Source organism: Rana temporaria, chromosome 4 (assembly GCF_905171775.1).
Source record: "Rana temporaria chromosome 4, aRanTem1.1, whole genome shotgun sequence".
NCBI classification, from domain to species: Eukaryota; Metazoa; Chordata; class Amphibia; order Anura; family Ranidae; genus Rana; species Rana temporaria.
This window is the reverse complement of record NC_053492.1, coordinates 479,780,590-479,806,446: the sequence shown is the minus strand read 5'-3', so window position 1 is coordinate 479,806,446 and position 25,857 is coordinate 479,780,590. Positions and strand designations below refer to the sequence as shown.

Genomic DNA, 25,857 nt, shown 5'->3' with positions numbered 1-25,857 from the left:
GAAACAACGTAAACTGCGTACGCAGGGCTCGCGCAACGTTGTGAATCGGTGTTAGTATGCAATTTGTATACTATACGCTGAGCACAATGGGAGCGCCACCTAGCGGCCATCGCAAGAATGCAGCCTAAGATATGCGGGCATAAGAGCCTTATGCCGCGCAGATCTTAGGCTGCAGTCGGTGTAACGAGGTTCCTGAATCAGGAGCATTCGTTACGCCGGGGCAAGTAAGCAATTGCGCTGTGTAACCTATGGTTACACAGGCGCAATTGCTTCTTGAATCCAGGCCATTGTTTTCTAGATGTTGTTTTTCATTATTGTTCAGGACTAAAAATGATACATTTTATTTGTTTTTACATTTCTTTCTACTGAAGTAAATATCCCATACGACTATATCTAATATATTATTTTCAGGCAGCTATGCCATCCTCCAAAACTTTACTACTGTGCTGTGAATAGGATGCAGTACATTGCCTTGAAAAAGTATTCATACCCCTTGAAATTTCCCACATCTTGTCATGTTACAGCCAAAAAACGTAAATGTATTTTATTGGGATTTTATGTGAGGGACACAACACAAAGGGGGTTATTTACGAAAAAGGCAAATCCACTTTGCACTACAAACGCACTTTCAAGTGCAGTCGCTGTAAGAGCCCATTCACACCTAGGCGTTTTGTTGCCTGTAGCGCGACGCTCACAAACGCCAGAGGGACCAAAATACATTAAAGTCTATGGAGACTGTTCACATCTGAACGCTGATGCGCCTGACGCCCATCGCCTGTAGCCAAAAAAAGTTCCGGACCCTTTTTTGTCGCGCGTATCGGGCGGTTTGGGCGTATTTGAGCGTTTCCATTTCCCATAGAAAGTAATGGAAACGCTCGATTCAAGCGACTTGCGCGACAACGAGCGTTTGCTACCGGCGTTTCGTCGCTTTAATCAATAGAACTTGTCGCCCATGCAGAAGATTAAAAACATCTACCAACATAGCAACAAGTGATGAAAAGATGATAGTTTTTCCTATTGGCTAAAATAAAAAACGTCAAAGTACAAAAACGTCGGACGACGCTGTATGCAAACGCGCAAATAAGCATGAATACGTGCGACAAAACGCCAGAATAAAAAAACCCCGAAAAAAACGCCGAACGACCGACGCTCAGGTGTGAACGCAGCCTTAAACTGAGGAGGACAGGCAAGGAAAATAAAAGGCAGCATTTTTGCTTGCACGTGATTGGATGATCAAATCAGCAGAGCTTCCCCTAATTTTAGAGGATCCCCTCATCTCTACAGCAACTGCACTTGCGTGGATTTGCCTTTCGTAAATAACCCCCAAAGTGTCACATAATTGTGAGGTGGAAGGAAAATGATAAAATAAATAAATGATAATAAATAAATCTGTGAAAAGTGTGTGGGGGGGGGAGGGGCTTTTGTATGGCGCCCCCTTTACTCTGATAACTAGAATCTGGAGCAGGGGTCTCTAAACTTTTCAAAGAAAGGGCCAGTTTATAGCCCTTCAGACCTTAGGGGGGGGGGCAAATTGTGGCCAGTAGGGGCAGAAAATGTCCCGGGCCCGGCATCAGTGAGAATCAATATGGCCTCAGGGTTGGTGGTCCATAGGAGTTGTGCCCCTATTAGTGGAAGGAATAGTATCCAATCAAGGTTATCGGTGGAAGTAATGGTGCCCCATTGTTTGCGTCAGTGGGAGGAATAGTTCCTCATATCAGTGAGAGTAATAGTGCCCCAAGGGCCAGATAAAGGCTAGCAAAGGGCCACATCTGGCCCTCGGGCCGCAGTTCGGAGACCCCCTGATCTAGAGGAACCAATTGCCTTCAGGAGTCACCCAATTGGTAAATAGAGTCCACCTGTGTGTCATTTAATCTCAGCAATTTAATACAGCTGTTCTGTGAAGCCCTCAGAGGTTTGTTAGACCCCTTTCACACTGAGGAGTTTTTCAGGCGGTACAGCGCTAAAAATAGTGCTGCTATAGCGCCTGAAAATCTCCTGCCCAGAAACCTCGATGTGAAAGCCGGAGGGGCTGTCACACTGAGGCGATGCGCTGGCGGGAGAGAAAAAATCTCCTGCCAGCAGCATCTTTGGAGCGGTGAGAGGAGCGGCGTGTGTACCACTCCTCTCACCCCTCCTTCCCATTTAAAACAATGGGAACCGCGGAAATACCGCCCGCAATGCGCCTCTGCAGAGGCGCATTGCGGGCGGTATTAACCCTTTATCGGACGCTAGCGGGGGTTAATACCGCCCGCTAGCGGCCGAATCCCGTGGCAAATACAACGGTATAGCGCCGCTATACCGCCACCGTGGCTCCCGTCCCAGTCTGAAAGGGGCCTTAGAGAACCTTAGTGAACAAACAGCATCATCAAAGTATTGACTCCGGGGGGCGCCATACAAATACCCCCCCCCCCCCCCCCACACACACACACACACACACTTTTCACATGTTTATTTGTATCATTTATCATTTTCCTTCCACTTCACAATTATGTGACACTTTTAGGTAGATTCACAAAGAGTTAGGTCGGCTTATCAGTAGATAAGCCGACCAAACTCTGAATCTACGCCGGCGCTTGTTTAAGTGTATTCTCAAACAGAGATACGCTTAAACAAAGCTAAGATAGGCCGGCTTGCGCCGTTCTATCTTAGCTTGCAATGTTTCTTTTGTCCGCTAGATGGCGCTTCCATTGCGGCCGGCGTAGATTATGTAAATGAGGGGATACGCTGATTCACGAATGTACGCCAGGCCTACACCGTCGCATTACGTCGTTTCCGTAAGGGATAGGCCGCCTAAAGTTATTCCACCTATGAGGTGGAATAACAATGTTAAGTATGGCCGCCGTTCCCGCCGCGAGGTTCGAATTTTTTACGTCGTTTGCGCAAGTCGTCCGCGAATCGGGATTTACGTCGTTTACGTACACGTCGAAATCAATAGGCCCGTACGGCCTACTTAGCCGCAATGCGCACTGGGAAATGTAGTCGCCCGGCGCATGCGCAGTGTCAAAAAACGTCAAAAAACGTGAGGTCAAGCCTCATTTCCATACAACACACCCCCCTCCAAGTCATTTGAATTAGGCGCCCTTAAGCCCGCTCGTTTTAGGCTACACCGCCGTAGATTAGCAGGTAAGTGGTTTGTGAATCACTACTAGCCTAACTAATTTACGGCGGTGTAGCCTAAAAATGCTAGACTAGGCCGCCCTAAAGTTAGGCGCCCCTACGTGAATCTACCTATGAGTGTTGGTCCATCACATAAAATCCCAATAAAATACATTTACATTTTTGGTTGTAACCTGAGAAAAATGGGTTTTATAGCGGAAAATGCCCCAACCACACCTCCTGATATACAGATAACCAATAGAGGGCGCTATTACCGCTATGCAGAATATATCAATTAAAAAAATGTTCAGTATGCAAAGTATAAAATGTGAAAGTCTTGTGAAAAAAAATCGCTTTTTTAGTTGCACTTTGCAGTAATATCTCAAAATGCGCTAATGCTGAACATATATTGTCATGTGACTCGCGTTCGCCGTGTAAGATGCGGTGCAATACATGAAGAATGACGGTATCGTGGTAAATTGTCAGAAATAAAAGGGAATTAGAAGGTAATGTCGTCTAATATATCTTCCAACTAAATATTGCTCTATATAAATGTAGTTAAGATTTATAATTAGTTTTATTAATATTTTTAGATTTATTAAAGTTGAGTACAATTGATATTTCCTTTTTTTTTTTTTCTCAGACACGATATTCTCTGGAGAATCACATGAAACATCTTCAGACGGCTCTGGACATCTTCTATGACGAGGTATACAGTGCGGTCACACGCAGGGTCTATAGTTATGTATAGAGTATGTGTCACCCTCTAACCTGATCAATAATATCGGCCATGGGCGCAGTGGCGTTGCTAGGCGGGTGCGAGGGGTGCGGGACGCACCCGGGTGACACCCGCTAGAGGGGTGACACCAACACCGCCCGCTGCCCTGTGCCTCGCGCCGCGGCTGTGTCCCTCAGAGGAGCGGGAACAAAGCCGCCTCCCCCTCCTCTGTTTACATCCACAAAGGAGGAGGAGTTAGTGCTCGAGGAATACACACCGCTGTGTGTATCTGCTGTTCTGAGGTCTGTAAGGGGGGCGTCTATACTGATGGGGGATCTGCACTGATGGAGGGGGTCTGCACTGATGGGGGGGTCTGCACTGATGTAGTGGGGATGTCTGTACTGATGGAGGGGTCTGCACTGAGGTGGGGGTGTCTGTACTGATGGAGGGGGGTGTCTGTACTGATGGAGAGGGGTCTGCACTGAGGTGGGGGGGGTCTGTACTGATGGAGGGGGGTCTGCACTAAGGAGGGGGTCTGCACTGAGGAGGGGGGTCTGTACTGATGGTGGGGTCTGCACTTAGGGGGCAAACAAAAGTCACTGCCCCTACCTATGACTGGTCTACAATGAGGAGCGCTGGAAAAGGCGCATCTACATACAAAAACATGGAATATCCAGGCTCAAACTTACCGACCAATCGGCAACCAACCAAATTCACCTGTCTAACAGTGTGCGGTAAAAACAGGGGATTAGTTGCACACATTTGCAAAATGCATGTGTAAGCTGCAGGTCCCGTCAAGGCTCTCTGTATACTGCAGTCCTCTGTTTTTACCGCACACTGTTAGACAGGTGAATTTGGTTGGTTGGTGATTGGTCGGTAAGTTTGAGCCTGGATATTCCATGTTTTTGTCTGCACTTAGGGGGTGTCTGTACTGAGGGGCAAGGTTTATACTGAGGGAGGGGGGTCTGTACTGATGGAGGGGGGTCTGTACTGATGGAGAGGGTGTCTGCACTGAGGTGGGGGTGTCTGCACTGATGGAGGGGGGTCTGCACTGATGGAGGGGGGGTCTGCACTGATGGAGGGGAGGGGTCTGCACTGATGGAGGGGAGGGGTCTGCACTGAGGTGGGGATGTCTGTACTGATGGCGGGGTCTGTACTTAGGGGGTGTCTGTACTGAGGGTGAAGGTTTATACTGAGGGAGGGGGGTCTGTACTGATGGAGGGGGTGTCTGCACTGAGGTGGGGGTGTCTGCACTGATGGAGGGGAGGTCTGCACTGATGGAGGGGGGGGTCTGCACTGATGGAGGGGAGGGGTCTGCACTGAGGTGGGGGTGTCTGCACTGATGGAGGGGGGTCTGCACTGATGGAGGGGGGTCTGCACTGATGGAGGGGGGTCTGTACTGATGGAGGGGGTGTCTGCACTGAGGTGGGGGTGTCTGCACTGATGGAGGGGGGGTCTGCACTGATGGAGGGGGGTCTGCACTGATGGAGGGGAGGGGTCTGCACTGATGGAGGGGAGGGGTCTGCACTGAGGTGGGGATGTCTGTACTGATGGCGGGGTCTGCACTTAGGGGGTGTCTGTACTGAGGGTGAAGGTTTATGTATCTTATCCTCACCTATAGGGATTCATTGATTACATCTGTTTACCAATCAATCACTAATCATAATAATAATAAAATAGTGATAGTAGTCATGTGACATCCCCCGACGCTCCATCCTCAGGTGTAGATTATTTTGGGGCTCTTTCAGTAATGCTTGCCACCATCCGAAGAGATTTATCAAAGTGTGGCATAGCAGCGGCTGCCAGGCGTTCAGGATTCGCCTCCCGGTGCCCGTTTTTTGGGTTAAGGTCAGTTTTTTTATTAATTTTTTCTTAATTGTGGGACCATGCTGCAAATGCAAGCCAAGCCGTCTAGTGCGGCTCCAAAATCTTGGCTGCCGTACTTTTTGCAAACTTCAGCCGCGTTGGGCATTGAAATTTTTTGGGCTGCTGAAAACATGCCATGCGGGTACATGCAAAATACAGCAGACGCATGCAAGTGGTGTGAACAAGCCCCCGACTAGCATGTTCTGCCTACTTTATGGGATATTACAATCGGGTCTCCCCCCCCCCCCCCCACATCTATACATTCTGGGACCGATTTGGTCAGAAGACAATTATTCTTCTAAACCAGCGGTCTCCAAACTGCGGCCCTTTGCTTGCTTTTATGTGGCCCTTGGGGCACTATTCCATCCCCCGACACCACCCAGTAGTGTATTTAGGTTTTGTGCTGCCCTAGGCCTGACTAAACTCATGCACACCCCCCCCCCCCCCTAGTTTAAATATGACCCACCCCTTCTTGTCAAGGCCACACCCCTTTCTGTTTAAGACCCGCCCTGAAATTTTCGAGTGGGGACACTACTTCTGAGGGCCTGGGGGAGGGCGATGGAGTCCCTTAATTTGCATTGATCTCACTTCCTGTTTGGCTATGGGGCAGGAAGTGAAGGAAAATCTCTGCAATGGGACAGGGATGGTAACAAAAAAAAAAAAAAAACTGTCTGGGGCTCTAACCCTCCCCCCCCCCCTTATTCTATCCAAAATAAAAATAAAGTGTTGCCTATAGTTCTACTTTAACCGATTCAGCCCTGGAGCATTTTGTTGCCAAAGACCGGGCCCCCTTTTTGAGATTCGGCACTGCGCCGCTTTGACTGACATTTGCGCGGTCGTGCGACGTGGCTCCCAAACAAAATTGGCGTCCTTTTTTTCCCACAAATAGAGCTTTCTTTTGGTGGTATTCGATCACCTCTGCGGTTTTTATTTTTTGCGCTATAAACAAAAATAGAGCGACAATTTTGAAAAAAAAAAAAAAAGCTACATTTTTTACTTTTTGCTATAATAAATATCCCCCAAAAATATATAAAAAAACATTTTTTTTTCCCTCAGTTTAGTCCGATACGTATTCTTCTACATATTTTTGGTAAAAAAAAAAAAAAATCGCAATAAGCGTTTATTGATCGGTTTGCGCAAAAGTTATAGCGTTTACAAAATAGGGGATCGTTTTATGGCATTTTTATTAATATTTTTTTTTTACTAGTAATGGCGGCGATCTGCGATTTTTATCGTGACTGCGACATTATGGCGGACACATCGGACACTTTTGATGCCATTTTGGGATCATTGTCATTTATACAGCAATCAGTGCTATAAAAATGCACTGATTACTGTGAAAATGACACTGGCAGTGAAGGGGTTAACCCGTAGGGCGCTGAAGGGGTTATTCTTGCTGTGTGGGGGCGTGGCTTGGCGTGTGATGTCACTGATCGTCGTTCCCTACGATAGGCTCACTAGGAAGAACGGGGGAAGGTTTGTTTACACTCACATCTCCCCGTTCTTCAGCTCTGTGACCCGATCGCGGGACACTGGCGGCGAAAGGGTCCCGCGGTCACTGAGCTCAGGACCAGGTCGTGAGCGCTTTGTCGACGTATATCGGCGTCAGGCGGTTAATCACGCAATTGTGATACTTTTATGGAGAGGACAAAAAGGATATAACCATGGCAATGGTGCAGCAGAAAACAGAGCACAGTGAGGAAGGTTTGTGGTCCAGGATGATAGGACAGTCAGGGGGGGCGCTAGACTAATTTTCCTCTCAGCCCAGTCCACCCCATAAGACTGGTACCACACTAACAGTGCAGCGCAAGCCGGCGGGGACTCTTTTCATGCTGCCCCCCTGCAAAGTGCTGCCCTAGGCCAGGATACAGCGATGACCAGTGGCGGTTCGTCCATAGAAGGCGCTGGAGCGCCGCCCCCTCTGGCTCTCACCACCACTGAGTCTAATAACATAGATTCATGCATTGCACGAATCTATGTTATTGTCGCCGCTGCGCTGTTGTATTCAGATGGCCGGACATGAGGCGCCGACCATCTAAATAGCGGCAGCTGGTTGGCTGTACGGAAGTGCCTATCAGAGCCAGCGGCCCTGATAGGCTTTCCGAGTACAGCCCTCGGGTCCCCGGAAGCTTATTGTCGGAACGTTAGGTTGACTGGTTTTGGCTACCGGTAACCTGGTTGGCTGAAGCGTCATCGAGGGCGGGAGAAGACGTCGAGGACGTGGATGGCTGACTCCAGTAAAGGTAAGTGCCGGGCGGGGGAAAGGGGCATCACAAAGTTACAATAACAGTCACCCGCACAATAGGGCAACTATCTCACATCTGTATAGCTGGCTGTTGTGATTCTAATGCCACTGTGCCATGCCAAACGCAGCCACTGTGCCATGCCATGGTCGCCACTGTGCCCATCAATTGTCGCCACTGTGCCATGCCATTGTTGCCCCTATGCCCATCAATTGAAATCTGGTGGCATTTTAGGGGCAAACTGGCAGCAATTGATGGGCATATGGGCAACAATGGCATGGCACAGTGGCGACAATTGATGGGCACAGTGGCGACCATGGTATGGCACAGTGGCGACCATGGCATGGCACAGTGGCGACAATGGCATGGCACAGTGGCGACAATGGTATGGCACAGTGGCTGCGTTTGGCATGGCACAGTGGCGACAATTGATGGGCACAGTGGCTGCGTTTGATGGGCACAGTGAGGCTGCAATTGACATTTTTTTTTTTTTCGTTTGTTTGCGCCCCCCAAAAATTTTGAGTACCAGCCGCCACTGGTGCTGACACCACCAATAGGGGCGTAATGCCTGTCGCTGACACCAACGATGGCGCACTATTCCTTTCATCGATAACAATGGGACACTATGCCTCCCACTGACACCAACGATGGGGCACTATGCCTCCCACTGACACCAATACACGATAAGTCCCACTGGACACCAAGACATTTTCCACTCCCACTGGCTCTAGTCTGCCCCCCCTCCCCCCTAAAACTGCCCCTTTGTTTAGAATGTTTGGAAACCCCCCTGATCTAAACATAGGAAGAGGGGGGGGGGGCACCCAGACACAACCTTCACAAACAAGGTGAAGAACATAAAACCCGTAATGTTGGTGACGGAACCTGAACCCGAGACCTCAGTGCTGCAATATATCACTGATATTTAGAGATGAAATAAGTATTACAATCCGTCCGGCACGCCTTCCTATCCGTTGGGGTATCTCACCTCTCTGTGTGTGTGAGGTGCTAGTCGGCAGGGGAGGGATGGCAGCCTTAGGCCTGGGGGGCAAGTCCAGTCAAGTGGCCCATTGAACCCCTGAATGAGCTCACCATCCATGGCCCACCTGTTTTTTTAATGCAGCCTCACCAGTGCCCATCAGTGCAGCCAACTCCAGTGCCCATCAATGCAGCCTGTTTACTGGGGCAGGTAACATGGGGTGTATGGGGGGTCAGCTAAGCGTGTCAGGGTCTCTCACCTTAGTGATCTCAGCTCAGAAGGTCCTTGCATGCCACGGCCTCCTGGGGGGGGGGTAATGGTCCTGGGGTCAAGTTGCAGCCAGCGCCCAGCCTTGCAGCCCGACTCCCTGGCACACACTTCCTCTGCCTGCTTCCAAGAATCCAGTGCCAGGGAGTTGTAGTTTCCTCTGTGCTTCTCTACAACTCCCGGAATGCAACAGCTAGTGGTCAGCCACTGTGGTCGTGCCCCTAACCCAGTGCCGATCCTGACCTCCCTGGGGCCCTAAGCTAAATGTCATGTCACATTAAAGTGAAAAGTGGGGGGTGCCAACTTCTTACCTCTTCTCCCATGCAGCCAGCGAGTTGAGAAGCGGGGTGAGGGGCCGAAAATGACTCACCAGGCGGGGCCTCTAGTAATTTGGGGGGCCCTCCGCAGCTTTGTGGGGCCCTAAGCGGCTTGCATAGTGAGCCTATAGGGCGGATCGGCCCTGCCCCAACCCGTCTTCCTAGTGCAGAATAAAAATGAAAATGGTAGAGGGCAGCGGCTGCCGGCCAATTTTAACATAAGTTAGAGCGGCCTGGGAGGCAATTGCCACACTGCCCCCCGGCCCGGCCCTCCCCTGGTAGTCGGGTTCCTAAGGCTCCTCACCAGCATGGTATGGGTTCCCCGAGGAGCTCACCCCAGAAAGGCCCCCTGACCTCCTTGTGGTGCATTTGCAGATTTCATAAGATGATGGCGGTCAGTAAGAATAAAGTTTGTTGAGGAATCCCCCATGATGCTTAGCAAGTCTCGGTATCCATTCATCAGCTTCTGATTGGTTTCTCCTCAGGTTCCTCGCGCTTTCATCAACCTGGTGGAGATCATGGAGATAGAAGGACTGCGCTCGGTGACCGCAGACACCATTGGCTGCAGCCTCTTAAAACCGTAAGTGTTGACTCTGCTTTACTAGCAAGCTTGTTGTAACGGAACGTCCCACACTCCGCTTGAGTGCTTCCGTCATATACCGCTTCCTATCAGTCTGGATATAGATATCAGATATTCCAGCTGCTCTCAACACACAACGAGACGAGACTTGTTTGTCTGCTGAACACGGAGTGTTTATTAGAACCCAGAATACAACCTTATATACAGTTAAAGAGGAGGTAACAGAACATAAATTAACATGAGCTAATTAACTAATCATTTACCCAGACGAGGTGACTCCGAGATATGACCTTTCAGAGTAGACGTCACGTCTCCGCTCACCTGCTATACAATATACATTATCATAAGTGTAAACACAGGACATCTTCACACTGTAGAAGGGTCAATTAGCACAGAGAACAGACAGATGGCTGGAGGTGAGGACATTAGCATCTAACAGTATGTGTCCCAACAATATGAATGAGTCACTCTTACAATTAACCCGTTGAGTTCAGAATCAACAACCAGCAAATAGTTCTCTAGAGATATCCTGGAATATATTGTGGATAATAATTACATAATAATCCCATCTCCGGTAGTCCAAGATATCATTTCTCAGTCATCCTATGCCCCTAGTGGACATAGGATGATTTTAGACATAAGAGAGTCCGGGGATGTCGTCCCGGGTGAGTCTGTCACACTTGTGATGTCTTCCAACAACGTGGCTTACACCGGCCTTGTGACGCCGGATTGGCTGAGACCATAAAGAGAACCTGTGAGGACAGAAATCTGACAGAGATCACCACTAATATGTTTGATAGATACAGTCTGCAGTCTCTCTCATCCTGACTTGGAGCAAGCCTAGGAAGTATATGCCTGCAAATTGAAGCTGAAGCTATTGAGCTCTGTAAACCTTTTGTAGGGATAATAGAATGGTGGTGCGCACTGATTTGGCTGGTTCAGTGTTCTGATGAACAATTTGGCACCATATGACCGAAAATCTAGAAAAACCTTCAGTGACAGTAGAAACACTCATTAACCACTTCCGGACCGAGGCACGCCGATATACGTCGGCTGTTCGAAGAGAGATATCCTCAGATTTCCTCGTCTTCAGGCGGCGGTCCAGTTTCCGATAATGGTGGTCTCTGCGGCAGATTCACCTTGAGATCAACGTTATCAGCGGTGGAAGAGGGGCCTCCCGCCCCTCTCCTGTGCCCTCGACCGCTTACCGGAGGTGTCGGTACTAGCGGCGGAGGCGATTGGGTCCTCTCTCATGCTGGGTATGGAGACAAGTGAGGGGAAGATGGCCGCCAACCGTCTCCATACCATAGCAGGGCGGACGCAACGTAAAAATCTCACTTCCACCCATACGTCTTAAAGGGCCATTTTTTTGTTGTCATTTTTTTCAAATGACAATTTTTTTTTTATTATTGTTGCATTTAAGTCCAAATATGAGATGTGACGTCTTTTTGACCCCCAGATCTCATATTAAAGAGGACCTGTCATGCCTTTTTCTATTACAAGGGATGTTTACATTTCTTGTAATAGGAATAAAAGTGACCCAATTTTTTTGGATAAAAAAAAAAAAATGTAAAAAAATAAAAGCTAAAAAAATCAATGTGCCCCGTCCCGCCATTCCACGAGTGGGCGCAATTTAGAAGCGTGACATGTTGGGTATCAGTTTACTCGGCGTAAAATTACCTTTCACGATAAAAAAATTGGGCTAACTTTACTGTTGTCTTAAAAAGTGAATTTTTTCCCCCAAAAAAAGTGCGCTTGTAAGACCGCTGCGCAAATACGGTGTGACATAAAGTATTGCAACGACCGCCATTTTATTCTCTGGGGTGTTAGAAAAAAATGTACAATGTTTGGGGGTTCTAAGTAATTTTCTAGCAAAAAAAAAATAGTTTTTAACTTGTAAACAACGTATCTTAAAAAGAGTCTCGGTCCTTAAGTGGTTAATTCACATCTGTAATACCTTATAACACATTTTTTTTTCTTTCAATTCAGCGAACGTCATCACTAAAATCAACTGAAAGTTGAAAGCAGTCTTGCAGTAGGAGTGTCTATGAGATCGGGGGGAAGGTCCTTGGGAACAGGGGAGACAGAACTCACAGAGTGCCTCTAGTGTGGTGATAGGTAGTGGGCGGGGCAGTGGAACAGAGTCCATACAAGGACCGCCCTCATTATGCAATGCAGCTGTCTAGGGCAGTAACCTCGGCACCCCCAGATGTTTAGGAACTACATTTCCCATGATGCTCCCCTACACTGCAGAGTGCCTGAGCATCATGGGAAATGTAGTTCCGAAACATCTGGGGGTGCCAAGGTTCTCCATCACTGGCCTAGGGCAGTGTTGCCAACCTACCTGATTGAAATTTACTGGCAAAGCCACGTTTTTACTGGCATTTCACAAAAGCTAAATTACATTTTTAGGTGCCAATTTCAGTATTTAGGCCACAAACAAGTACACTAGGCAAATAGCAATGTGATATTAAGGTAAAAAAACATATTTTTGTTATTTTCGATATAATAAGGGCAAATTATTTAGTCACATCACCCCCTGCCTCCATCCCCCTCTGCCACCAACACCCCCCTCTGCCACCAACACCCCCCCCCCTCTGCCACCAACACCCCCTGCCTTCACCCCCCTCTGCCACCAACACCCCCCCTCTGCCACCAACACCCCCTGCCTGCACCCTCCTCTGCCACCAACACCCCCCCTCTGCCACCAACACCCCCTGCCTGCACCCTCCTCTGCCACCAACACCCCCCCTCTGCCACCAACACCCCCTGCCTGCACCCTCCTCTGCCACCAACACCCCCTGCTTTCACCCCCTCTGCGGTGCCACAATCTCCCTCTGCCTCCAATCACCCCCTGCCTCCAATCTCCCCCAGTCCCCCTGCCTCCATCGTCCCCTGCCTCCACCCCGCTCTGCGGTGCCACCAACAACCCCTGTCACCATCCCCACCCTCTGCGATGCCACCATCCGCCTCTGCAGTGTCACCAACACACCCTGCCTCCAATCTCCCCCTGCCTCCATCCCCCTCTGCCACCAACACCCCCTGCCTTCACCCCCTCTGCGGTGCCACAATCTCCCCCAGGGTCCCTGCCTCCATCGTCCCCTGCGGTGCCACCAACAACCCCTGTCACCATCCCCACCCTCTGCGATGCCACCATCCGCCTCTGCAGTGTCACCAACACACCCTGCCTCCAATCTCCCTCTGCCTCTATCCCTCTCTGCCACCAACACCCCCTGCCTTCACCCCCTCTGCCACCAACACCCCCTGCCTTCACCCCCTCTGCGGTGCCACAATCTCCCTCCAATCTCCCCCTGCCTCCAATCTCCTCTGTGGTGCCACCGCAGCCACCATCACCCCCTGCCTCCAATCACCATGCGCAGTTCCAAGCCGAACCGATCTCGGCTTTTTTTACTGGCACATTCCCGCAACCACGGACATTTACGAACGGGGGGAAAAAAGTGCCCGTTTTTACGGACGGTTGGCAACACTGGCCTAGGGCCACACCTTACACACTGCCCGGAAGGCAAAGCGGTCCTCTGTACATCCTGCGCTTCTTGTGTATTCCAATGAACTGCTCTTGTAATACAAATAAAATCCATTTTGTCCCCCCGCAGTAACGCTTGTCCGTGCTTTATAAACCCGCGAGATGGATCTCCAGAGCTGAACCAGATCAAGAAATTCAACAGAGATCTGCAGGTGAGGATGTGACCAGGGGGGGCGCTCTTCTACAGCAGAGTGACTTGTGTCCCCGGACTGAGCTCTGAGGTCATTACTCCAGGCTTCCAGAGAGAAACACAAGAAGCCGTTTACATTTAAAAGTCAATTTAGGCCGCTAAAGCAGGAGCCGTCAACCCCCCCGGTCCGCGGCGCACTACTGGGCCGAAACCCTTCTGCAGCCGGGCCGCGGGTGCGAGCAGGCGGCATGAGACTTTTCTTCCTCCTGCCGTCACTCTGTAATCCTCACAGAGCCGACAGCGGGAGGCAGAACAATTCTGGGTGGAGGGCGGAGCTGCCCGAGGTTATCACACAGGTGATTGGCTGCTAGGACTGTCCTTCATCCTAGTAGCCAATCACCTGTTTGTTACCTCGGCCCTCCATCCAGAAGTGTCCCGCCTCCCTCCCTGCAACGCCTCTCCTGTCCCTATCCAGACATGCTGTGCACAGTCCTCTCCACTGCCTACATCGGCACCGCCTCCTTCGCCACAATCAGGGACTAGTGTGACTGTGATCTCTCTCAAGTGTCTCCTCTCCAACCACTTCCTTCTCTGGCACCCGCGGCCCGCCACGCGGCGGCATGGAGAGGGTGTGACAGCAGCAGGGACATGGTCATCTGTGTACCTGCTGGATCGGATCAACGTGCCCGACTACTCCTCCTCCCACCCATGGCCCGACTCACTGAGAGACCATACACCAGAGGGTGTGAAAGGTAAAGAAATAAGTCACACAGATGGACACTGATGAAGGTGACAAGTGAAGTTACTGAGGGGAAGGTTACACGGGGGAACATGGGTGGCAAGTGACATGGCTGCAGGTGGCAGGCTGTGGGTGACAGGCTGTGGTGGAAAGTGACATGGTGGCAGGTGGCAAGTGACATGGTGGCAGGTTGTGGTGGCAAGTGACATGGTGGCAGGTTGTGGTGGCAAGTGACATGGCTGCAGGTGGCAAGTGACATGGTGGCAAGTGACATGGTGGCAGGTGGCAAGTGACATGGCTGCAGGTGGCAAGTGCATGGTGGCAAGTGACATGGTGGCAAGTGACATGGCGGCAAGTGGCAGGCTGTGGTGGAAAGTGACATGGCGGCAAGTGGCAGGCTGTGGGTGGCAAGTGACATGACTGTAGGTGGCAAGTGACATGGTGGCAGGGGCAGGCTGTGGGTGGCAAGTGACATGGCTGCAGGTGACAGGCTGTGGTGGAAAGTGACATGGTGGCAGGTGGCAAGTGACATGGTGGCAGGTTGTGGTGGCAAGTGACATGGTGGCAGGTTGTGGTGGCAAGTGACATGGCTGCAGGTGGCAAGTGACATGGTGGCAAGTGACATGGTGGCAAGTGACATGGCTGCAGGTGGCATGTGCATGGTGGCAAGTGACATGGCTGCAGGTGGCAAGTGACATGGCTGCAGGTGGCAAGTGCATGGTGGCAAGTGACATGGTGGCAAGTGACATGGCGGCAAGTGGCAGGCTGTGGGTGGCAAGTGACATGGCGGCAAGTGGCAGGCTATGGGTGGCAAGTGACATGACTGTAGGTGGCAAGTGACATGGTGGCAGGGGCAGGCTGTGGGTGGCAAGTGACATGGCTGCAGGTGACAGGCTGTGGTGACAGGCTGTAGGCGGCAAGTGACATGGTGGCAGGTAGCAGTTGACATGGCTGTAGGTGGCAGGCCTGGAGTGTGGGGGGGGGGGAGGACTGTAATGTGGGGGGGCCTGAAGAAGTTAAATTGGGGTGACCAAGAACTGTCATGTGAGGGGGGCTGAGGATATTAAAGTGGAGGTTGGGAATGTAATGTGGGGGGTAGGCTGCCACTGATTCTGCATTATGGTGGGTTTAACCATTTAATTTATTACTACAATGTAATAGAAATAATGCGCTGACAAATTGCCCGCGAAAAATCGCTTACCCCCCACATGCCATCCCCAACCTCCCCCCAACCGGGCCTTGGCAAAATTTTCTTTCACGAAGCCGGTCCCCGGTGCCAAAAAGGTTGGGGACCACTGAGCTAAAGGACCTTGCCCCTTTTTGCGATTCGGCACTGCGTCGCTTTAACTGACAATTGCGCGGGCGTGCGACGCGGCTCCCAAACAAAATTTTGCGCTATAAACAAAAATAGAGCGACAATATTGAAAAAAATGCAATATTTTTTACTTTTTGCATTAAAAAATATCCCCCAAAAATATATAAAAAAAAAGAAGTTTTTTCCCTCAGTTTGATGGAAATAACTAATGCCGCGTTCACACGACCGTTTTTCGGGTTGTAAAAAATAAGTTTTTTTTTTTAATGTCATTAAAAACGACGGTGTGTGGGCTCCGGAGCATTTTTCACGATGTAAAATAATGGGCATTAAAAATTTCGAACATGCGCTCATTTTTCACGTCGTAAAAAACGATCGTGTGTAGGCTTTAACGACGTGAAAAAAACCGCACATGCTCAGAAGCAAGTTATGAGACGGGAGCGCTCGTTCTGGTAAAACTAGCGTTCGTAATTGAGATCGCACATTCATCACGCTGTAACAGACAGAAAAGCGCGAATCGTCTTTTACTAACACGGAATCAGCCAAAGCAGCCCCAAGGGCGGCGCCATCCGCATGGAACCTCCCCTTTATAGCGCCGTCGTACGTGTTGTACGTTGCCGCGCTTTTCTAAAGCATTTTTTTTTTCACGATCGTGTATAGGCAAGGCTGTTTTAACGATCGGGTTGAAAAAAACGTCGTTTTTTCTAGACCATTAAAAACTTCGTTTTTTACAACCCGAAAAACGGTCGTGTGTACGCGGCATTAGGGCCCTTTCATCCGTGATGATCCGCCCCGTGAACCTCCGCTTGCTCAGTGGGGATCGCTCCGCTGATCCGGGGGATGACAGGGTGGTCCCCGCACACTGTGGAGGGACCGCCCTGTCAGATCTCCGCTCTCCTCTATGGGGGGATGGGATGAACACGGACCGCCTGTCCCTGCTCACCCGATCCGCAGACGGATGGGAAAAATTGGGTTTTCCTCTGTCTGCAGAATCAGATTTATTGTGAATTTATAATACTGTAACATTTGATTCTTTGATTCTTTCTGTTCAGACTCACTTGGCTCGATTGCCAGAGAAGTACCGAGGCCGGGAGGACTTCGCTGCGGTGGCGCAGCCCTTCTTCAGGAACACAGTTGTGCCCGTTGACAACGTAAGTCTCACATTTCTCATGAATATCATTCATCAGTAATCGCACCTCCCTGAATTCTTCCTCTGAATATAAATTGTCAGTAACGGGTGTTTATAAAGAAATTTGCATCGGTGCCCCGCCCACTGAAACTGCATTTTTATTCGCTCCTTTCGGATTGGTGCAATTCTGAATGTTCTTGGGGGATTTCAAATGTGTAAATGAGGGAAATACCACATTATGGCCACTAGAGGGCTCTGACTTTCACAGGAACAAAGTATGATCCTCAGTGCCATCTAGTGGCCATAATGTGGTATTTTCTACACATTCAAATTGCGGAGACGATAGCCTGAGAACATTCGATTTAGCTCTATACACACAGAGCGAATTTACATACCGTTCTGATGAATAAACAGCTATGCATTTTTTATTTTTATAATTGCACCCCTAAGTGTAAAGCCTGTACACACGGCCCGGATTCTCCGCAGAACGTAGTTTTTCCTGACGAGATTCCAGGCAAGATTCTCTTACCGGTGTCAGGCTGGGAGCAGATAACAGTTCAGGTGTGCTAACTATGTAAACAGTTCAAGAACAAGAGCACTTACCATGAGCAGGTCTGAGATGAGCAGGTCAGCTGGTGCTTGTAGTTCACCACTGCAGATAGGTGTACCGGCTCCTCCCCTTCAGTCTTGCACAGGTGTAGCGGCTCCTCCCCTTCAGCCTTGCACAGGATTACTGGCTCCTCCCCTTCAGTCTTGCACAGGTGTACCGGCTCCTCCCCTTCAGTCTTGCACAGGTGTGCCAGCTCCTCCCCTTCAGTCTTGCACAGGTGTACCGGCTCCTCCCCTTCAGTCTTGCACAGGATTACTGACTTCTCCCCTTCAGTGTTGCACAGGATAACTGGCCCCTCCCCCTTCAGTTTTGCACAGGATTGCTGGCTCCTCCCCCTTCAGTCTTGCACAGGTGTACCGGCTCCTCCCCTTCAGTCTTGCACAGGTATACCGGCTCCTCCCCTTCAGTCTTGCACAGGTGTACCGGCTCCTCCCCTTAAGTCTTGCACAGGTGTACCGGCTCCTCCCCTTAAGTCTTGCACAGGTGTACCGGCTCCTCCCCTTAAGTCTTGCACAGGTGTACCGGCTCCTCCCCTTCAGTCTTGCACAGGTGCACCGGCTCCTCCCCTTCAGTCTTGCACAGTTGTACTGGCTCCTCCCCTTCAGCTTCTCACAATGTGCATTAGAAGCAGCAGCTAGTCAGATAGAGCCCCGCCCCATTTCCTAGCTGGAGGAGGTCCAGCATTAGCCTGCCTGTCTCTGGCCCCGCCCCCTTTCACTCATTGGACTTTAGGTCTTTCAATCCAGGAGGGTCAGCATCACATGTGGGCGTCGCCTATGCAAATATAGCCGATTTAGGAACTCCCATGCCTCCAGAATGACACCCACCCTTCAAGGCATGTTAATATTTGCATAACCCCTCCCACTGCATGAGACCCGGTGATGACATCACACTGAGTGTGAAATGAGATCGGTACATTTTATGTTTTAATTCGATGCATTCCAATCTTTTCTCAGCTGGGACAGCCGGACGTGAACTACTTCTCCAAAGACTGCTTCCACTTCCACGAACGCGGACACGCAGAGATGGCGAAGGCGCTGTGGAATAACATGGTACGTTGGGTCACTCAGCCGACACTAGGGGGCACTGGGCCACATTCTGTGATAAAGTACAAACAGACTTACACTGGACGACATTCAAGGGACTGTAAAAAAAACACATCATACTTACCGGCTCTGTAAGGGTTTTGCACAGAGCGGCCCCGATCCTCCTCTTCTGGGGGCTCTACAGGCTCCTCCCCTCCTTCAGGGGCCCCATTGGAAAGCTGCTCCCCCTGGGGGCACCTGTGCGTCCATTGACACAGACAACAGGACTCGGCCCCGCCCCCCCTGCCACTGGATTTGATTGACAGCAGCGGGAGCCAATGGCTGCACTGCTATCAATCTGTCCAATGAGGACCCGAGACAGCGGCTGGAACTGCTGGGCGGGCCCTCGAAGCTTGAACAATCAGGGTTCGGGTAAGAAAAAGGGGGAGTGCCCGGTCATGAAGTGGTTAATCATGTGTCCAAAAACGGCTCTGGCAGCAGAAGGGTTAAAGTGCATGGGGGAGGACTGTATGGGGCCCCAAGATTGGCGATGGTGGCCCCTGACCCAACTTGTTGTTTCTCTTTATCTTACAATACATTTGTTTTGCATTCTCAGCTGGAGCCAGTTGGACAGAAAACCGACTACAACAACTACACCTACGACCGGAGCCGACTGAAGTGTCCCACCAATGTAAGTAAGCCCGCCCCCGAGGAGGTGAAGAGCGCCCTCTGATTCAGGTGGCATTTTCTATGCCTTTGGAGGATCACCTGATGCCCTGGTGTGGCCAGCCAAAGTGCTAATGGCTCCACCTTCCCTGGTCAGCTCCTCCCACCAGATGTGAAGGGTGCTCTTCTCTCCATTCCTGGACAGGCAGCTAGCCTGGGGGAAAACATGGTAGCAGGGGGGGGGGTAGGTAGTTGGGGTAGATGGGTGGGGTAGGTAGGTGGCTCCTACTGGAGCAATAAGGGGTTCTAAGATGTGGCCTGGTTGGGAAGCCGTCTGTCAGTTTAAGAGCCCCGCCTCATTTCCTAGCTGGAGGAGGTCCATTAGCCTGCCTGTCTCTGGCCCCGCACCCTTTCACTCATTGGACTTTAGATCTTTCAATCCAGGAGGGTCAGCATCACATGTGGGCGTCGCCTATGCAAATATAGCCAATTTAGGAACTCCCATGCCTCCAGAATGACACCCGCCCTTCAAGGCATGTTAATATTTGCATAACCCCTCCCACTGCATGGGGACATCATCTGGGGATGGGGGGGGGGTTGTTTGTGGAGACGTGATCTGGGGATGTGGGGGGAGTTGTTTGTGGAGACATGATGTGGGGGGGGGCTGTTTGTGGAGATGTGATCTGGGGGGGAGTTGTTTGTGGAGACGTGATCTGGGGGGGGGGGGGTTGTTTGTGGAGACGTGATCTGGGGATGGGGGGGGGGAGTTGTTTGTGGAGACGTGATCTGGGGGGGGGGGGGTTGTTTGTGGAGACGTGATCTGGGGGGGAGTTGTTTGTGGAGATGTGATCTGAGGATGGGGGGGAGTTGTTTGTGGAGACGTGATCTGGGGGGGGGGAGTTGTTTGTGGAGACGTGATCTGGGGGGGGAGTTGTTTGTGGAGATGTGATCTGGGGATGGGAGGGGGAGTTTGTGGAGACGTGATCTGGGGATGGGGGGGGGAGTTGTTTGTGGAGACGTGATCTGGGGATGGGGGGGGAGTTTGTGGAGACGTGATCTGGGGATGGGGGGGGGAGTTGTTTGTGGAGACGTGATCTGGGGGGGGAGTTGTTTGTGGAGACGTGATCTGGGGATGGGGGGGAGTTGTTTGTGGAGACATGATCTGGGGGGGGTGTTGTTTGTGGAGACGTGATCTGGGGATGGGGGGGAGTTGTTTGTGGAGACGTGATCTGGGGGGGGTGTTGTTTGTGGAGACGTGATCTGGGGATGGGGGGGAGTTGTTTGTGGAGACGTGATGTGGGGGGGGTTGTTTGTGGAGACGTGATCTGGGGGGGGAGTTTGTGGAGACGTGATGTGGGGGGGGATGTTTGTGGAGACGTGATCTGGGGGGGGGGATGTTTGTGGAGACGTGATCTGGGGGGGAGTTTGTGGAGACGTGATCTGGGGGGGGAGTTGTTTGTGGAGACGTGATCTGGGGGGGGAGTTGTTTGTGGAGACGTGATCTGGGGATGTGGGGGGAGTTTGTGGAGACGTGATCTGGGGGGGGGGGGTTGTTTGTGGAGACGTGATCTGGGGATGTGGGGGGAGTTTGTGGAGACGTGATCTGGGGGGGGGGGGGTGTTTGTGGAGACGTGATCTGGGGGGGGGGGGCTGGAGTTGTCAAATTTGGGCAACAACCTGGACTTGCCCTTTAAGTTGTCTGGAGGGGGCGGGGGGAAGAAGCCGCACCTCCTATCATGAAACTGGAAATGAATCTGGGCGAATGGAATGGACTTTTGAAGTAAATATTGTAGAAAATCTATAAATATATTTATTCATAAAAAAGGGGAATTTATACGAAGAAGAAAAAAGATGATATACAGAATTTGGTGAACAAGACAGGACAGTATCAGCAAATTATCACAGCACATCAATTAGGAAAGGTCACATAAAAGCGTATACTCATGCACATAAAACGAGACCATACAGCACCAGAAGGTATATAGAAACTTTTACATCCTTAGGACTGGATTGGATATGCGGAGTGATAGATGTCGCTTTTACTCAACATGTTTCGCGTTCAAAGCGCTTCATCAGGAGCATAACGATAGGTAAAGTAGGTCTCCGCAGCAATGTGTGGAACAGACCGTGGGTGGTCAATAGGGCTGCAACGGATCACAGGTGATCCGAACGGGTCACCCCCTTTGGATCGGCACACACTGCGATCCGCGGATTGCCGCGGCTCCGGAGCTAGGCCGAAGCCGCGGCCTTTCCTAACGTTATGTCCACGGCTCCGGAGCTAGGCCGAAGGCGCGGCCTTTCCTAACGTTATGTCCGCGGCTCCGGAGCTAGGCCGAAGGCGCGGCCTTTCCTAACGTTATGTCCGCGGCTCCGGAGCTAGGCCGAAGCAGCGGCCTTTCCTAACGTTATGTCCGCGGCTCCGGAGCTAGGCCGAAGGCGCGGCCTTTCCTAACGTTATGTCCGCGGCTCCGGAGCTAGGCCGAAGGCGCGGCCTTTCCTAACGTTATGTCCGCGGCTCCGGAGCTAGGCCGAAGCCGCGGCCTTTCCTAACGTTATGTCCGCGGCTCCGGAGCTAGGTCGAAGCCGCGGCCTTTCCTAACGTTATGGCCGCGGCTTCGGCCTACCTCCGGAGCCGCGGACATAACGTTAGGAAAGGCCGCGGCTTACACCCACAGAGGAGGAGGAGCCCGCACTCGGACACAGCGCTGGAAGTGACTCTGTACTACCTGAGGGGGGGGGTTGTCTTGCCTGAGGGGGGGGGGGCTGTCTTGCCTAAGGGGGGGGGCTGTCTTGCCTGAGGGTATGTGGATATTACAGTGGGGGGATGTGGATATTATAGTGGGGGGGGGGATTTTTTTGCCGATCCGAAAAATAATCCGATCTGTGACTCCTGATCCGAGGAACGATCCGAACCGTGAGTCTCTCCCATGGCGGCCGGACAACTCCCGCACCCCCCCCCTCCCAGGCCACCCAAGCCCCCTCTCCCCCTTCACTAGCCGTTCTACTTTATTAGAGTAGAACGGCGGGTACTGGTACTCTTATAGGCAGTACCAGTGGGGAAGCTAGACATTATTTTACCCGGGGGGCAAATAATCCCCCCCCTTATGGGACAAGATGAGGCAGAAGGGAGAAACTCCCAGGCCATAGCTGTTGAGTCAGCTGTCTGTCCCCTCCCCCCCTGCTCATCTGGTCCTCCCCCTGCTTCTCTGTTCCCCCCAGGTGAGCGCTGTGGGCAGGGAGAGACAGAGGAGCGGAGGGGGGCAGCAGTCCGCTCTCACTGAAGCCGGCCCACTGAGCCATCGGCCCACCGGGAAACTCCCTGTAGTCCCAATGTCCAGTCCATCCCTGCTACTAAGCCTACAAGCTTTCCAGCTATCTGAGCCATAACTGAATCTGGGACCCGATTCAGGGACCTCAGTCGGAGTGTCCGTTGTCGTTCGCCAATCATTACCTCTACAAACCGTGCATAAGCCAGAAGTTTTTTACCTCCATATACTGTTATATATGGTGTTTTAACCACTTAAGCCCCGGACCAATATGCTGCCTAAAGACCCAAGGGGTTTTTACAGTTCGGGACTGCGTCGCTTTAACAGACAATTGCGCGGTCGTGCGACGTGGCTCCCAAACAAAATTGGCGTCCTTTTTTCCCCCACAAATAGAGCTTTCTTTTGGTGGTATTTGATCACCTCTGCGGTTTTTATTTTTTGCGCTATAAACAAAAATAGAGCGACAATTTTGAAAAAAATGCAATATTTTTTACTTTTTGCTATAATAAATATCCCCCAAAAACATATATAAAAAATCTTTTTTTTGCTCAGTTTAGGCCGATACGTATTCTTCTACCTATTTTTGGTAAAAAAAAAATCGCAATAATCGTTTATCGATTGGTTTGCGCAAAATTTATAGCGTTTACAAAATAGGGGATAGTTTTATTGCATTTTTATTTTTTTTACTACTAATGGCGGCGATCAGCGATTTTTTTCGTGACTGCGACATTACGGCAGACACATCGGACAATTTTGACACATTTTTGGCACCATTGTCATTTTCACAGCAAAAAATGCATTTAAATTGCATTGTTTATTGTGAAAATGACAGTTGCAGTTTGGGAGTTAACCACAGGGGGCGTTAGGGTTCGGTGTGTGTGTGTTTACAACTGTAGGGGGGTGTGGCTGTAGGACTGACGTCATCGATCGAGTCTCCCTAATAAAAGGGATGACTCGATCGATGCGCCGCCACAGTGAAGCACGGGGAAGCCGTGTTTACATACGCCTCTCCCTGTTCTTCAGCTCCGGGGAGCGATCGCGACGGAGCGGCTATAAACGAATAGCCGCGCCGTCGTCCCGGATCGCTCCCCGAGGCTTGCCGACCGCCGCATGTACCGGGGGGGGGTCCCGATCGGACCCCCCACCCGCGTCAAGCAGAGGACAGACAGGTACGTTGATGTGCCTGTCCTTGCCATTCTGCCGACGTATATCTACATGAGGAGGTCGGCAAGTGGTTAAATAGCCTATCATATGCCTACTTGGCTGGTTAGGTAACAGCTTTGTATATGTTATATACTGACCACCCACGGTCTGTTCCACACATTGCTGCGGAGACCTACTTTACCTATCGTTATGCTCCTGATGAAGCGTTTTGAACGCGAAACATGTTGAGTAAAAGCGACATCCATCACTCCGCATATCCAATCCAGTCCTAAGGATGTAAACGTTTCTGTATACCTTCTGGTGCTGTATGGTCTCGTTTTAATGAGCATAATGGGGTCGATTCAGGTAGGGAGCGCGTATTTCTGTGCGGGCGTAACGTATCCTATTTACGCTACGCCTCCGCAACTTTGCCAGGCAAGTGCCGTATTCACAAAGCAAAGTTGCGGCGGCGTAGCGTATGAGGTCCGGCGTAAGCCCGCCTAATTCAAATGTGGAAGATGTGGGCGTGTTTTATGTTAATTTATTGTGACCCCGCGTAAATGACGCTTTTTACGAACGGGGCTTGCGCCGTCCGTGAAAGTATCCCAGTGCGCATGCTCCAAATTAACCCGCAAAAAGCCAATGCTCTCGACGTGAACGTAAATTACGCCCAGGGCTATTCGCGAATGACTTACGCAAACGACGTAATCGACGGAAAATTTGACGCTGGCCCGACGTCCATACTTAACATTGGCTGCGCCTCATAGAGCAGGGGTAACTTTACGCCGGAAAAAGCCGAACGTAAACGGCGTATCTGTACTGCGACGGCCGGGCGTACGTTCGTGAATAGGCGTATCTAGCTGATTTACATATTCTAGGCGTAAATCAGCGTACACGCCCCTAGCGGCCAGCGTAAATATGCAGTTAAGATACGACGGCGTAGGAAGACTTACTTACAGTCGTATCTTAGCAACATTTAAGCGTATCTCAGTTTGAGCATACGCTTAAAGTTGCGACGGCGCGGATTCGGACTTACGCCGGCGTATCTACTGACAGCTCTGAGTCGCCCTGTGGTTTATGTACTTTTTCTCTAGCAAGACTCGTTTTAAAAAAAAATCACCTCCTATCATGTTTCGTCTTTCCAGGACCACCCGTACCTCTTCACCCTGAAGAACAGCGGTCTTCCTCAGGACGTCGTCGTTGAACCTGAGAAAGTAGAAGATAAAGGAGACCAGGTGCCGATGTGGTCGGTGATCGTGGCCTCCATCGGGGGCGTGGCCCTGGGGTGTCTGGTCGTGGGCGTCGCCATGCACGTGTCATTTAAGAAGAAACTCAGCAAACAGAAGGGCCGCGCCTTTTAAAGGGCCGACGCACGCCGTGTCCTTCAGAAGCACCTCCCTGAATTCTCTTCGTTTGAATATAAATTGTCAGTAACGGGTGTTTATAGAGAAATTTGCATAGATGCCCCGCCCATCGAAACTGCATTTAAATCCGCTCCTTTCGGATTGGTGCAATATTGAATGTTCTTGGGGGATTTCAAATGTGTAAATGGGGGAAATACCACAATATGGCCACTAGAGGGCTCTGACTTTCACAGGAACAAAGTATGATCCTCAGTGCCACCTAGTGGCCATAATGTGGTATTTTCTAACATTTACACCTTCGAATTGCAGAGACTATAGCCTGAGAACATTCGATTTTGCTCTATTCACACAGAGCAAATTTACACACAGCTTTGATGAATAAACAGCTTTGAATTTTTTTATTTTTTTTATTATAAATACGCCCCTAAGTGTAAAGGGGAGGGGTCATTTTTTTTCCTCTCCAAGTTTCCTGTAAATAATGTACATCCTGATCCTGCACTGATGGGGGAAAATGTTTAATACCAGCGAATATCTGAAATACTTCTATAAAAAAAAAGACGGATTAATAAAGAGAAAAAAATAAATCTAAAATACTTCTATTAAAAGAAAAAAAAAAAAAAAGACGGATTAATAAAAAGAAAAATAATATATCTAAAATACTTCTATAAAAAAATAAAATGAGAAAAAAAGACGGATTAATAATGTTTTGTAAAGTGAAGAGCTGTATACATGATCACTGGAAAAATAAATAAGAGCAATAAAAATACTTTTTTTTATTGAGTTTGGTTTTAATGTTTTCTTAATGGGTCAAAAAAAAAAAAACAGGTCAGAACCCACACTGACAGCAAGAGGGCGGGATGGATGGA

The 25,857-nt window shown here is 50.4% G+C and overlaps 1 protein-coding gene across 1 annotated transcript in view; it reads left to right on the top strand.

Annotated features, from left to right (window-relative positions):
• PLB1 (phospholipase B1) overlaps nucleotides 1-25,606 on the top strand; it is a 202,450-nt gene extending 176,844 nt beyond the window's left edge. The window contains exons 46-52 of the mRNA XM_040347863.1: nucleotides 3,740-3,805; nucleotides 9,969-10,063; nucleotides 13,678-13,759; nucleotides 16,841-16,939; nucleotides 18,484-18,579; nucleotides 19,169-19,243; nucleotides 24,773-25,606. Of these exons, the coding sequence (XP_040203797.1) occupies nucleotides 3,740-3,805; nucleotides 9,969-10,063; nucleotides 13,678-13,759; nucleotides 16,841-16,939; nucleotides 18,484-18,579; nucleotides 19,169-19,243; nucleotides 24,773-24,988 (729 nt within the window). The 3' untranslated portion in view covers nucleotides 24,989-25,606. The remainder of the gene's footprint in view (nucleotides 1-3,739; nucleotides 3,806-9,968; nucleotides 10,064-13,677; nucleotides 13,760-16,840; nucleotides 16,940-18,483; nucleotides 18,580-19,168; nucleotides 19,244-24,772) is intronic.
• The last annotated feature ends 251 nt before the right edge of the window (nucleotides 25,607-25,857 follow it).